General features: G+C 42.4%; 1 protein-coding gene across 1 annotated transcript; it reads left to right on the forward strand.

The window, feature by feature from the left end:
- The first annotated feature begins 3,804 nt into the window (after window positions 1-3,804).
- Window positions 3,805-16,130, forward strand: LOC127931579 (uncharacterized). The gene is made up of 3 exons (XM_052524721.1): window positions 3,805-3,933; window positions 13,567-13,905; window positions 13,947-16,130. The coding sequence occupies exons 1-3, from the start codon at window positions 3,805-3,807 to the stop codon at window positions 14,265-14,267; spliced, it is 789 nt and encodes a 262-aa protein (XP_052380681.1). The 3' UTR covers window positions 14,268-16,130.
- Window positions 16,131-16,336: the final 206 nt, after the last annotated feature.

The raw sequence follows: 16,336 nt of genomic DNA on the forward strand, positions 1-16,336 counted from the left end.
ATCATTAGTTCCCCGTTGTAATCATCACACGGCCGCAAATTATACTCCTTTGAACCTCCATTTGCATTTAGACGTAGCTCAGGCCACGCCAAAAAGAAAATACACGCTGACAATGTCAGAGAAACTCAGGGACAGTGGTTTGCAAGCCAAAGGGATTGCATGATTGGGGCATAGTTGTACATACAGTACAGATACGCAACCACAGAGCACATATTTTGTGGGCAACTCTTCTAAACAAGTCTACCTTACAACAACACTCTAATTTAAGAATATTCAACCATAGCGAGAGAGAACCATTTGAGTTTACATTACTTGAAATGCAGCCCATAACCGAGAAAAAAAGATAATCAGGGAATTACTTGCATCATTAGTAATTAATTACTTTAGTAATAAGGTGTTCTTTCTTACTGGCAGCTGTCTTACTGAACTAAGGGGTTGCCTAGCAATCACCATGAGACACTGGGTGACATCATTCATGGCTGAATCAATCCAATCTCTTTAATTCAAATGACCAAGCTGACCATGTAGCATTATTTTCATAAATGCGACCTTCAAAATAAGTCAGAAAACGTGAGCCCAGTGGGGGGGGGCGGGATGTATCCGAGTCAGATTAGTAGGGTGAAAACGTAAAATGCTGTGGTCTGCAAAATCATAGCTGAGATTCAATTTTACCACAGGGTGGGCACAATAGGCGTGACTTAATTTCCTCTGAAACACGCCAACCATGCTGTAGTAGACAGTGAAGAACAAAGAACAAAGCAGCCTGAAGTAGAGCACATCATGGCTACAATACTGACGCCAGCAGGTTTAATATAATAAGAATCTCCCTTTGTAGGTTGGAAATAGAACAATTGTGTGTAATAGTATTAGTAATCTACAGCAGGGGCTCCCAACCTTGTTTTTCACAGGGTCTCCTTTTTCACATTTGAAAAATGTCACCCCCCCCCCTTTTAGAATTGTTAATTGAGATACCCTATGTTAAATACACCACCAAAAGCTTGATTTTGTTTCATTTGAGGGATCTAGGATTTTTTGTTTGTTTTTAAGATTATTTCCTACAATTCTCATGACATCTGTTAGGTAGGCTATTTAATAATGATCATAACAATAATAATAATGGAGAAGGAAAGTAAACTCTAGACCGGATTTCCCCAAATGCTATTTAGCTACCAAATTGTTTTATTATAATCCATATGAACCCTTAATTTAATTCGACATATTCTATTTTACAGAAAGTGAATAGATCAAATGATAGCGACAGAGTCACACATTGTATAAGATTACTTCCCAAGCAAAGTCTTGTTTTTTTTACACCTCTACATTAGGTCAGCCCCAGATATCTCCATGTGCTTCGGAGTTGTGTCTTCCTCTGGCATTTTATAGTTTGTTTCTAGCCTAACGCAACTCAGAGTTATAGATCGGTTTATACAATTGCAAATGTGTAAACCCCTAGGTTGGGAAACCCTATTCTAGAGTCATTTAAGATACGTCCCATAGGGCTTTCTTCAGAAGCAGTGCATTATAGGGAATAGGGTACCATTTGGGACGAAACCCTTGGTGTCAGGGACAGCATTCTCACACTAGACACAGAGCCTATGTCCTGACAATTTAGGTCTTTCAATCCATTAGGGATCACCACTAATCATTTAGCCAGCAGATTGGCGAGTCAAGACCTGGGTTAATTTGTCCTGGCACAAAGTGAAATGGGGCTGTGCATTACAAATGGCACCCTATTCTCTTTATAGTGCACTACTTTTAACCAGAGCCCATAAAACTCTGGTCAAAAGTAGCGTACTATGTAGCTGTTCCACAGATGTATACACGTGTCGTGGTTGATTGTGGATGCTTGGCAAGGAAAACAACCCCTCGATGAGACGTCCCCCCCTCTGCTCACCGCTCCTTAGGCTGAGTCTCAAATGGCACTCTGTTCACCATATACAGATGTAGGATCTTAATTTGACCACACTGTTGCTGCGGGAAATGCAAATGTGTAGTGTATTCAAAGTTTTAAAAAGGCTTCTAAAGTTTGTAATTTCCACTTAAAAATGTCAGACTTGATTTGCCCTAACAAACAATGTATCAACCCCTTCAAATATGTCCATTAATTATAATCCACACAATAATTCACATTTCCGGTTGCTGTAAGATTATTTTCCTTCTTGAGAAACTGGCCAAATGAAGATCCAACACCTGTAGTGCACTACTTTCGACCATTGCCCTTTGGGCCCGTGTGAAACATAGTGCACTATAAAGGATATAGGGTGCCATTTGGGGATGTATTAACGCAGACTTATACACACTGTTCTCACGAAGTCTGGGATATGATCTATAGATTCTGTCTGAACACTAGTTTTTAACAGACACATTTTTCTGTGTATTTTTTTACTATGCTAATTCGATTTCCGCAGGGTCACGGATATCGACTGTACGGCTGTAAAGTAGCAGCATGTGTTTACAGAGGAGGGAAGGAGGTTCAAAATCAATGAGCCATCTCAGTAGGTAAATGTGTAAAAAAAAAAAAAAATCACATTTATAATTTGTGGTATTAAATTAGTATAAATACAATAAGGTAAAACATTGTATATAATGGTGCACTTCCACTAACAGATCGGTGGACTATTAGTTTATAAGCAAGAATGTATTTATAAAAAAAACTATTTATTGTGTGTAACAAAAAAATACATATTTTCATAATAAACCATGGAAATTGCCTGTGTCACTTGAGTCCGTCTACTCTTGGACGCAAGCGTATTCGTGTTGTATTAGCGTTTCTCGTCTGAAAGCTGTATAAAACTACTCAACAACCCAAAGGAACATTTCCATTAAACAAACTTTGAATGTTTTGTTAGCTATGTACAACTCACATTTAACATCTGACATTTATGCTTGCATTTCCCCACCCTGCCAGTCATTTAGACATTTTTAATTAGAATTGTTCCACTCTGTTTTCCCTGGACTCCTATTTGCTGTGCCACTTTGTCCTTTATTAGCACAATTGCCCCGGAATGCAGGCCATGTTAACAGAACTAAATGATCAAACCACATTTTCAAAGAGAAAAAGGCTTAGAGGATAGTCTCTCTGGGTGTTTGTGGCCTGGCCACAGGATGTCTGTGATGCCTCTAGTGCAGTAGTGTAGTAGGCAGTTAGTGCAGTATAGTTACAGGATAGTGATGGGTGATGCATCCTTAAAGGGCCTGAGGATGGACCTTTGAATTCCGCAGATGGTTCAGTGTCAGTGGAGGTAGAAACAGCAGGCTCTGTGTCACCAACTAAGAGAGATACAACGCAACAAGAACAGAGCAAATCAAAGTGTATTGGTTGCGTACACGGTTTGTTATCGTGGGTACAGCGAAATGCTCGTCTTACTTAGCTCCTAACAATGCAGCAAAAACATCAAACAAGTACACAAGTAATAATCGAAAGCAAAAAAAAATACAAAATCACAGGACGAATCCAGTTAGCAACCCACATAACACTGTATCAGTAATCCAAGTGCAACCTATGCGTATATACACCAAAAAGATACACAGGAGCAAAAGACCACGTTTTTTTGCCAACCTTACACCAACTTCGAATTTTGGACTGATTAAAAGGAAGCCTGGACAGTGACAGTCGTTCAGTATTGAACCAAAATCATCACCATCACCTGCTATGAAAAAAAGTGTGTGTGTGCCGTGTGCTGCAGTGTGAACAGAACAAGACACCAATTTATGAGGAAATGTGCAGAACAAAATACACCTTGAAATGTACGAAACAGAAACAGAAGAGTTTTCCATTGCGTCAGCTGTGTATACTAAGACCAGATGCTGCAGTGTGGACAGACGGAGGACTTAGTGATTGTCACAGAGAAGGTTGGAGCAGGATGTGGGGTGCCGGAGGGCAACATGGCTGATGAGGGCCTCCAGCTTAGGGAACCTCTGCAGCGTGGTCCAGTAGGCCTGGATGGACAGGCTGTAGAGGCGGGCAGAGAGTCAGCGCCATCATGTTGGCCGAGTGCTTAGCATCCGTCACCAGGCACAGCTCAGAGCGCAGTCGGACCAAACCAGAGACAAACAAAAAGACAGGTCAGTAGTTGAGATGTGCTAGCGTTGCTAAGAATGGAATGGGGTCCTCATCTGGGTACGGTCATGTATTCCACAAAAGAAAAGACGATGGTACCTAATGGGTTTCCATCAGTCAAATACAAAACAAGTAAGAATTTAGCAGAAATATGAACCTTGAGCAGCAGCCACTAACAATGGCTGAAACTAAGTCAGTCTTAATTACACAGCAACGTAATAACATTTCTATGGAGCAACCTAAATGGAAGTGTTCATTAAGGGTGGTGTGAGCTATTTTGATCTTCAATCTTTTCATACACTAAATGTGGCTCAGTTGGGAGAGCATGGTGCATGCACCACCAGGGTTATGGGTTCGATTCCCGGGACAACCCATACGTAAAATGTATACACGCATGACTATAAGTCGCTTTGGATAAAAGTGTCTGCTAAATGGTTGAAATGACATAAATATGGTTGTTAAAGACAAGACTTCGTTAGGTTTGCTGTCATGTTTTTTGTTGTTGATTTTTTTCTCCCCAATTTCATGGTATCCAATTGGTAGTTACAGTCTTGTGCCATCGCTGCAACTCCCGTACGGACTCGGGAGAGGCGAAGGTCGAGAGCCACGCACCCTCCGAAACACGACCCTGCCAAGCCACACTGCTTCTTGATACACTGGTCGCTTAACCCAGAAGTCAGCCGCACCAATTTGTCGGAGGAAACACAGTAAAACTGCAGAACGAAGTCAGCTTGCAGGCATCCGGGCCCGCCACAAGGAGTCGCTAGAGCTCGATGGCACAAGGAAAACCCATCCGGGCAAACCCTCCCCTAATCCAGACGATGCTGGACCAATTGCACCGCCTCATGGGTTTCCCAGTCACGGCCACTTGGGAGGCAATTTTCATGTTTTTTTATAATTAAATGTAATTACCATACCATGCATGTACATTGTGTTGTTCACATAAACATCAAAGAACAATCATATTACTATGATGTCATTCTCTAAATCCCTTTAACAATTTGCATGACAATCCTGAATGTAGCATCTGTTTATCCTTCATTTCACTTCAGATTCCTTGATTACCAACCCAAAACAAATGTTGTAGAATAAAGACGGAAACAAATGGCTTTTGACCATGCAACTACTTATGCCATCAGCAATGATCCCATTTATCTAATTAGAACAAACAACAAATTAGACACCTATTATAGCAAGAGTATAAACACATATCATAGCCAACTTCCTGATTGAATATCTGGCACATCTCATCAGTTATGATCATCATGTTCACCCCTGCTGAGGCATCCCTCAGTGCCTTTCATTTATAATGTCAACACTTTGAGCAGTGATCAGTCACTGTCAGGGGGACTCTGCAGTAGTAGGAAGGACAGGAAGGAAGACCGTCCTAAGCCAGTGCCATTATGACCTACAGTTGAAGTCGGAAGTTTACATACACCTTAGCCAAATACATTTAAACTCAGTTTTTCACTATTCCTGACATTTAATCCTGGTAAACATTCCCTGTCTTAGGTCAGTTAGGATCACCACTTTATTTTAAGAATGTGAAATGTCTGAATAATAGTATAGAGAATTATTTATTTCAGCTTTTATTTCTTTCATCACATTCCCAGTGGGTCAGAAGTTTACATATACTCAATTAGTATTTGGTAGCATTGCCTTTAAATTGTTTAACTTGGGTCAAACGTTTCGGGTAGCCTTCCACAAGCTTCCCACAATGAGTTGGATGAATTTTGTCCCATTCCTCGTGACAGAGCTGGTGTAACTGAATCAGGTTTGTAGGTCTCCTTGCTCGCACATGCTTTTTCAGTTCTGCCCACAAATTTTCTATGGGATTGTGGTCAGGGCTTGGTGATGGCAACTCCAATACCTTGACTTTGTTGTCCTTAAGCCATTTTTCCACAGCTTTGGAAGTATGCTTGGGGTCATTGTCCAATTGGAAGACCCATTTGCGACCAAGCTTTAACTTCCTGACTTATGTCTTTAGATATTGCTTCAATATATCCACATAATTTTCCTACCTCATGACGACATCTATTTTGTGAAGTGCAGCAGTCCCTCCTGCAGCAAAGCACCCCTACAACATGATGCTGCCACCCCCGTGCTTCACGGTTGGGATGGTGTTCTTCAGCTTGCAAGCCTCCCCCTTTTTCCTCCAAACATAAGGATGGTCATTACAGTTATATTTTTGTTTCATCAGACCAGAGAATATTCCTCCAAAAAGTATGATCTTTGTCCCCGTTTGCAGTTGCAAACCGTAGTCTGGCTATTTTATGGCGGTTTGGGAGCAGTGGCTTCCAGGGAATGAGCTATGACATCCTACCTGTCTGGGGGGTTCTGAGAGCTCAATGAGAATGGCCTTTTCATCAAACCTCATTCCATGGTAACAATTCTCCAGGTGGTCAATGATGTGCTGGCGGAAGCTGCCAGGGAGACGGTAGTGTCACTTATACTTCTTCAGGTCACTGTGCTAGATGGAACAGTAAATGTTTGAAAGTGTAAGATTTAAGATCCAAATTTTATTAAACTGAATCGTGCATCTATACTGCCCTCTGGTGGGGATTGTATGTATACAACTTCCATAATTATTTTACACTGACTGGACCAATGCAACAAATGCAAATAATCCTGCATATATATATATATATATACACACAGTGGGGAGAACAAGTATTTGATACACTGCCGATTTTGCAGGTTTTCCTACTTACAAAGCATGTAGAGGTCTGTATTTTTTTTTATCATAGGTACACTTCAATTGTGAGAGACGGAATCCAAAACAAAAATCCAGAAAATCACATTGTATAATTTTTAAGTAATCAAATACTTGTTCTCCCCACTGTATATTATACAACAAATGCAAATAATCCAACAAATGCAAATAATCCTGCATATATTTTATATATATATATATATATATCCAGGATTATTTGCACTTATTGTACTTATTGTATACATACAATCCCCAAAAGAGGGCAGTATAGATGCAAGATTCAGTCAAATGAATTTTGGATATTAAATCTTACACTTTCAAACATTTACTGTTCCATCTAGCACAGAGACCTGTAGAAGTATAAGTGACACTACTATACATATACACATACATATACAGTGCCTTGCGAAAGTATTCGGCCCCCTTGAACTTTGCGACCTTTTGCCACATTTCAGGCTTCAAACATAAAGATATAAAACTGTATTTTTTTGTGAAGAATCAACAACAAGTGGGACACAATCATGAAGTGGAACGACATTTATTGGATATTTCAAACTTTTTTAACAAATCAAAAACTGAAAAATTGGGCGTGCAAAATTATTCAGCCCCTTTACTTTCAGTGCAGCAAACTCTCTCCAGAAGTTCAGTGAGGATCTCTGAATGATCCAATGTTGACCTAAATGACTAATGATGACAAATACAATCCACCTGTGTGTAATCAAGTAAATGCACCTGCACTGTGATAGTCTCAGAGGCCCGTTAAAAGCGCAGAGAGCATCATGAAGAACAAGGAACACACCAGGCAGGTCCGAGATACTGTTGTGAAGAAGTTTAAAGCCGGATTTGGATACAAAAAGATTTCCCAAGCTTTAAACATCTCAAGGAGCACTGTGCAAGCGATAATATTGAAATGGAAGGAGTATCAGACCACTGCAAATCTACCAAGACCTGGCCGTCCCTCTAAACTTTCAGCTCATACAAGGAGAAGACTGATCAGAGATGGAGCCAAGAGGCCCATGATCACTCTGGATGAACTGCAGAGATCTACAGCTGAGGTGGGAGACTCTGTCCATAGGACAACAATCAGTTGTATATTGCACAAATCTGGCCTTTATGGAAGAGTGGCAAGAAGAAAGCCATTTCTTAAAGATATCCATAAAAAGTGTTGTTTAAAGTTTGCCACAAGCCACCTGGGAGACACACCAAATATGTGGAAGAAGGTGCTCTGGTCAGATGAAACCAAAATTGAACTTTTTGGCAACAATGCAAAAGGTTATGTTTGGCGTAAAAGCAACACAGCTCATCACCGTGAACACACCATCCCCACTGTCAAACATGGTGGTGGCAGCATCATGGTTTGGGCCTGCTTTTCTTCAGCAGGGACAGGGAAGATGGTTAAAATTGATGGGAAGATGGATGGAGCCAAATACAGGACCATTCTGGAAGAAAACCTGATGGAGTCTGCAAAAGACCTGAGACTGGGACGGAGATTTGTCTTCCAACAAGACAATGATCCAAAACATAAAGCAAAATCTACAATGGAATGGTTCAAAAATAAACATATCCAGGTGTTAGAATGGCCAAGTCAAAGTCCAGACCTGAATCCAATCGAGAATCTGTGGAAAGAACAGAAAACTGCTGTTCACAAATGCTCTCCATCCAACCTCACTGAGCTCGAGCTGTTTTGCAAGGAGGAATGGGAAAAAATGTCAGTCTCTCGATGTGCAAAACTGATAGAGACATACCCCAAGCGACTTATAGCTATAATCGCAGCAAAAGGTGGCGCTACAAAGTATTAACTTAAGGGGGCTGAATAATTTTGCACGCCCAATTTTTCAGTTTTTGATTTGTTAAAAAAGTTTAAAATATCCAATAAATGTCGTTCCACTTCATGATTGTGTCCCACTTGTTGTTGATTCTTCACAAAAAAATACAGTTTTATTTCTTTATGTTTGAAGCCTGAAATGTGGCAAAAGGTCGCAAAGTTCAAGGGGGCCGAATACTTTCGCAAGGCACTGTATATAATACCATTCAAAAGTTTGGACACTTACTCATTCAAGAATTTTTCTTTATTTTCACTATTTTCTACATTGTAGAATAATAGTGAAGACATCAAAACTATAACATAACACATATGGAATCATGTAGTAACCAAAAAGTGTTAAACAAATCAAAATATATTGTATATTTTAGATTCTTCAAAATAGCCACCCTTTGCCTTGATGACAGCTTTGCACACTCTTGGCATTCTCTCAACCAGCTTCATGAGGTAGTCACCTGGAATGCATTTCAATTAACAGGTGTGCCTTAAATGTTAAAGAGAAACAATATTCCATCATTACTTTGAGACATGAAGTTCAGTCAAATTTGAAGAACTTTGAAAGTGGCTATCATGAGGACCGCCACAGGAAAGGAAGACCCAGAGTTACCTCTGCTGCAAAGGATACGTTAATTAGAGTTACCAGCCTCAGAAATTGCAGCCCAAATAAATGTTTCACAGAGTTCAAGTAACAGAAACATATTGACATCAACTGACTGCGAGTATCAGGCCTTCATGGTGAAATTGCTGCAAAGAAACGACTACTAAATGGGCATCAAGCAGAAGAGACTTGCTTGGGCCAAGAAACATAAGCAATGGACATTAGACCGTTGGACATCTGTCCTTTGGTCTGAGGAGTCAAAATGTGTCTTTGTGATGTGCAGAGTAGATGATCTCCGTTCACCTGTGTGGTTCCCATCGTGAAGCATGGAGGAGGAGGAGGTGTGATGGTGTGGGGGTGCTATGCTGGTGACACTGTCTGTGATTTATTTTTAATTCAAGGCACACTTAACCAGCATGGCTACCACAGCATTCTGCGGCGATACGCCATCCCATCTGGTTTACACTTAGTGGGACTATCATTTGTTTTTCAACGGGACAATAACCCAGCTCATCTCCAGGCTGTGTGTAGGCTATTTGACCAAGAAGGAGAATTATATTATTAGGACAATGACCCAGCACACCTCCAGGCTGTGTATAGGCTATTTGACCAAGAAGGAGAATTATGGAGTGCTGCATCAGATGACCTGGCCTCCATAATCACCTGACCTCAAACCAATTGATATGGTTTGGGATGAGTTGGACTGCAGAGTGAAGGAAAACCAGCAAACAAGTGCTCAACATATGTGGGAACTCCATCAAGACTGTTGGAAAAGCATTCCAGGTGAAGCTGGTTGAAAGAATGCCAAGAGTGCGCACAGCTGTTATCAAGGCAAAGAGTGGCTACTTTTAAGAATCTCAAATATAAAATATTTAGATTTTTTTACTCTTTTTGGGTTACTACATATTTCCATATGTATTATTTTATAGTTTGTCTTCACTATTATTCTACAATGGAGAAAATAGTAAAAAATTAAGAAAAACCCTTGAATGAGTAGGTTTGTCCAAACTTTTGACTGCACACATTTGTTTACATCCCTATTAGTGAGCATTTCACCTATACCAAGATAATCCCTCCACTTGACAGGTGTGGTATACCAAGAAGCTGATTAAGCAGCATGATCATAACTCAGGTGCACCTTGTGCTGGGAACAATAAAAGGCCCATTGTGGTGATTTTCATCTGCTGCCATCGTGTTTCAGCATGATAATGCATGTCCCCATGTCACAAGGATCTGTACACAACTCGTGGAAGCTGACAATGTCTCTATTCTTCCATGGCCTGCATACTCACCAGAAATGTCAGTAACTCAGTACAATCTTTGAAATTATTGCATGTTGCGTTTATATCTCCATTCATTGTATATATCAAGATATGTTAAATAGCCTAGGTGTAATCATATAATTACATAGGCCTACAGAATCCCTATTCCCAGTCATGTGAAATCCGTAGATTAGGGCCTAATGAATTTATTTCAATTGACTGATTTCCTTACATGTATATGAACTGTAACTCAGTCAAATTGTTGCATGTTGCGTTTATATATCAAGATATGTTAAATAGCCTAGGAGTAATCATTGAATTACATGTAGAATCCCCCCTATTCGTTTCATATATGATCTCTCTGGGCCTAGTAGCTATCCTAGACCTAGTTAAGATTTGTCATATCACTTTTAACCTTTTAATGTGGCATAAACACAACCAGTCATTCATCTAACTGTTGTCAAACGATCACTGTAGGCTACCCGCGCACGTTGGTACACACAAAAAAAAGCCTGCATCCATACAGTGCCGCCTTGTCAGCGCGTCTTGGTCTCCGCCTTGGCAAAATGTAAGTGTTCTCGTCGAACCCCAACTCAATTTGGAGCGTATACCACCCGGTTTCAAGTCAATTCGCATTTTATTTTTCATGCTGCTGACATGCGGTAATGTTAAATAATCATGTAATATCCTAAACAAATGTGGCACCACATAGCTAGCTAACTGGAGACGAACTGCATTGGTTTAACAATCTGCCACCGAGTTTCTAGGTAGCGTTTCCAAGCAGCCACTTGAGAGTAACATGCGTTACAATGTTTGAAGTGTATTTTTGTTGTTGTTGTAGTACTGCGTACGTTTCTTGCTATTTAAACGGATTAAGCATGGCTCTGATAACGATGGATTGTACAAACATTTTGGAATACTCTTTGCTTTCTCTACGGATTTACAAAAAAATATGCACAGCATATTGGATACAAACTTCAGTGCTTCGGGATAATGCGCGCAAGAAGCCGGTAAAGGCAGACTGAGGAACATACTGACAATAGAAGGTAGCAGATCTAAATTACATCGAAACTATAATCCCTCACGTGAATGCAGAGTTCAAACTGAAGTATGTGATGTCGCAAATCAAGCCCATTGATAAACAAAGTGGATAAATGTAAACCGCTTCTTCAATCAGTAAATGCAGACATTGGATGTGTCACTGAAACTTGGGTCCACGAAAATATCACAGATTGAAAATATTTCCATACAAGACTATCAGCTGTTCAGTAATGAAGAGGGGATGAAGGTGAATTACAGTGTGCAGGCAAAAAGAAGAACTGACCTGGAGAAAGAGGAGTTTGAGTGTATGTGGCTTCAGCTTCATCCTAAACGACCTGGACTCAGTTTCAACTCTGAAAATGGGAGTACTCTACCATCCACCAATGGCAAATGAGAAAACACTTCAGCAGAACACTGTGGATTATCTCATCAACACTGTCCATGTGATCAGGATGTCCTCTCCCCAAATGGTTTTCATCCTGTGTGGAGACTTTAATCCGTCCCAGATCTGATCATAACACATCTGAAGTTTCACTATAACACACTCACTGTACTTGCTCCTCTCAGATCTGATGATCACATGTCTGCTGTTCTCCCCATACAGCATCAGGAGGGAGAAGCGCGCGGTGCAGCGGAAAGAAGGACGGCTGGTAACCAAGAACAGAAAGGAGGTCTTGGCATGTGTGTGTGTGTGTGCTTTGGCAAAGTGGGTGGGGTTATATCCTTCCTGTTTGGCCCTGTCCGGGGTGTCCTCGGATGGGGCCACAGTGTCTCCTGACCCCTCCTGTCTCAGCCTCCAGTATTTATGCTGCAGTAGTTTATGTGTCAGGGGCTAGGGTCAGTTTGTTATATCTGGAGTACTTCTCCTGTCCTATTCGGTGTCCTGTGTGAATCTAAGTGTGCGTTCTCTAATTCTCTCCTTCTCTCTTTCTCTCTCTCGGAGGACCTGAGCCCTAGGACCATGCCCCAGGACTACCTGACATGATGACTCCTTGCTGTCCCCAGTCCACCTGGCCATGCTGCTGCTCCTGTTTCAACTGGCCTGGGCCCTAGGACCATGTCCCAGGACTACCTGACATGAGGACTCCTTGCTGTCCCCAGTCCACCTGGCCATGCTCCTGCTCCAGTTTCAACTGTTCTGCCTTACTATTATTCAACCATGCTGGTCATTTATGAACATTTGAACATCTTGGCCACGTTCTGTTATAATCTCCACCCGGCACAGCCAGAAGAGGACTGGCCACCCCACATATGCTCTCTCTAATTCTCTCTTTCTTTCTCTCTCTCGGAGGACCTGAGCCCTAGGACCGTGCCCCAGGACTACCTGACATGATGGCTCCTTGCTGTCCCCAGTCCACCTGACTGTGCTGCTGCTCCAGTTTCAACTGTTCTGCCTTATTATTATTCGACCATGCTGGTCATTTATGAACATTTGAACATCTTGGTCATGTTCTGTTATAATCTCTACCCGGCACAGCCAGAAGAGGACTGGCCACCCCACATAGCCCGGTTCCTCTCTAGGTTTCTTCCTAGGTTTTGGCCTTTCTAGGGAGTTTTTCCTAGCCACCGTGCTTTTACACCTGCATTGTTTGCTGTTTGGGGTTTTAGGCTGGGTTTCTGTACAGCACTTTGAGATATCAGCTGATGTACGAAGGGCTATATAAATAAATTTGATTTGATTTGATTTGTGTGTGTGTGTGTGTGTGTGTGTGTGTGTGTGTGTGTATTTAACTAGGCGAGTCAGTTAAGAACAAATTCTTATTTACAATGACGGCCTAGCAAGAGGCAAAAGACCTCCTGCGGGGACAGAGGCTGGGATTAAAAATACAAATGTAGGACAAAACGCAGATCACAACGAGAGACAACACTACATAAAGAGAAACCTAAGACGACGACAACAGCGTGGCAGCAACACAACATGACAGCAACATGTTAGCAGCACATGGCGCAAACATTATTGGGCACAGACGGCAGCACAAAGGGCAAAAAGGTAGAGACAACAATGTATCACGTGAAGCACCCACAAGTGTCAGTAAGAGCTTATGGCCAGTACTGACTGGACTGTCATAGGAGGTGGAGAGCAGTGATGCAAAGGTGGAGAGCAGTGATGCAAAGGTGGAGAGCAGTGATGCAAAGGTGGAGAGCAGTGATGCCAAGGTGGAGAGCAGTGATGCAAAGGTGGAGAGCAGTGATGCAAAGGTGGAGAGCAGTGATGCAAAGGTGGAGAGCAGTGATGCCAAGGTGGAGAGCAGTGATGCAAAGGTGGAGAGCAGTGATGCAAAGGTGGAGAGCAGTGATGCAAAGGTGGAGAGCAGTGATGCCAAGGTGGAGAGCAGTGATGCCAAGGTGGAGAGCAGTGATGCCAAGGTGGAGAGCAGTGATGCCAAGGTGGAGAGCAGTGATGCAAAGGTGGAGAGCAGTGATGCCAAGGTGGAGAGCAGTGATGCAAGGTGGAGAGCAGTGATGCAAAGGTGGAGAGCAGTGATGCCAAGGTGGAGAGCAGTGATGCCAAGGTGGAGAGCAGTGATGCAAAGGTGGAGAGCAGTGATGCAAAGGTGGAGAGCAGTGATGCAAAGGTGGAGAGCAGTGATGCAAAGGTGGAGAGCAGTGATGCCAAGGTGGAGAGCAGTGATGCAAAGGTGGAGAGCAGTGATGCAAAGGTGGAGAGCAGTGATGCAAAGGTGGAGAGCAGTGATGCAAAGGTGGAGATGTTAAAAACTCCTGCATTCAAACTGCACTTGATGTACAGTATGCATGCCAATCAGAAATAAGACAACAACAGCACTGGACAAGGCCTGGATGACTAAAGTAATAAAGGCTGCCATCAGGAAAAGACAGAAGACGTTCAACAGATGGGGGGAAAACAATGAAATGGAGAAAATACAGAAACACAGTGCAAATTGCCTATCAAGGAAGCAAATGAAAAACTACTACAAAACGGAAATCCAGAATCTAAAGAAGGAAAACCCCTAAGGAATGATGGGACTTCGTTAACAAAGGACATCCGGAGGGAGAATGCAGGTCGAGAGAATTGAGGACGACGGCGGGGCTGATGTTTTGAATGGCTTCTTTGCTGAGGCCTGGACAAGCACCATGCCTACATGGCTGGTTGAGCTGTGCAGCATTGGCCAGATAAAGCAAGCTCTGACCAGACTCGGCCCACGTAAAGCTTGTGGGCCTGATGGCATTCCAGCCTGGCTACTAAAAGAGCATCCAGAAGATCTAGCCCCTGTCATCACACACATTGTTAACAGCACCTATTGGCAGGGGACTGTTCCTGCTGCCTGGAAGATGGCCAATGTGTGTCCCCGTACCTAAAGTGTCAACGAGTGACTGGAGGCCCATCTCTCTAACTTCATGCCATAGAAAGTTCCAGGAGAGATTTATCATTAAAATGTTGTTTTTTTTTAAACTAATGCCAACCGTTCTATCCGAGTGCATGAATCAGTATGCCTACTTCCCAAAGTCCAGCACTACTTCTGCCCTTCTGTTTCTCCTTCACATGTCCACCTGAAAAGTTGTCTTCAGTGACACTCTGGACACTGGGTATGCAGACGATGTAGGGCTGTCCCGAGCCATACCATTAACCAGCATCCAAGAGGACACTTCCATGGGCTTTGGAGGCAAAGCAGCTGGAAGAGTGGGCCCCATCCAACTACATGCTCCTGGATGGGTAAAAAGCCTGTGGAAATTCTGCTATGTTTTTCAACAGACCCTCCACAACCTGCACCTCTAATCCTAGGAGGACAGGAAGTACCAGCGGTAACAATGACCAAGTATCTTGTGGCACAGTCAGTATTGCATTTCGTATTGATTAGGGATCACGATTAGCTACTTTCAAGGCAGCAGCCACTCTTCTTTTCTTAATGTCCACACTCACACATCAAACAAAAGATAACAGTACATCATATAACATTACTACATATCTACAAATCAAAATATATAATACCACCATACAGCAATATTACAATGTACGTGTGTGTAGAGTGCGTGTGCTAGCGTGTGTGTGCATATGCGTGCGTCTACATGTGTCTCTTCACAGTCCCCGCTGTTCCGTAAGGTGTATTTCGATCTGTTTTTTAAATTCTGATTCTACTGCTGCATCAGTTACCTGATGTGGAATAGAGTTCCATGTAGTCATGGCTCTATGTAGTACTGTGTGCCTCCCATAGTCTGTTCTGGACTTGGGGATTGTGAAGAGATCTATGGTGGCATGGCTTGTAGGTAATGCATGGGTATCCAAGCTGTGTGCTGGTAGTCTTAAACAGACAACCAACGCCCGCCTGTGAAACACCACTCTACCCACTGCTATCAGATTGTGAAACACCACTCTCTCTACCCACTGCTATCAGATTGTGAAACACCACTCTCTCTACCCACTGCTATCAGATTGTGAAACACCACTCTACCCACTGCTATCAGACTGTGAAACACCACTCTACCCACTGCTATCAGATTGTGAAACACCACTCTACCCACTGCTATCAGACTGTGAAACACCACTCTACCCACTGCTATCAGACTGTGAAACACCACTCTACCCACTGCTATCAGATTGTGAAACACCACTCTCTCTACCCACTGCTATCAGACTGTGAAACACCACTCTACCCACTGCTATCAGACTGTGAAACACCACTCTACCCACTGCTATCAGACTGTGAAACACAACTCTACCCACTGCTATCAGATTGTGAAACACCACTCTCTCTACCCACTGCTATCAGATTGTGAAACACCACTCTCTCTACCCACTGCTATCAGACTGTGAAACACCACTCTACCCACTGCTATCAGACTGTGAAACACCACTCTACCCACTGCTATCAGATTGTGAAAC

This window comes from Oncorhynchus keta, chromosome 8, assembly GCF_023373465.1.
Source record: "Oncorhynchus keta strain PuntledgeMale-10-30-2019 chromosome 8, Oket_V2, whole genome shotgun sequence".
In the NCBI taxonomy this organism is placed as follows: Eukaryota; Metazoa; Chordata; class Actinopteri; order Salmoniformes; family Salmonidae; genus Oncorhynchus; species Oncorhynchus keta.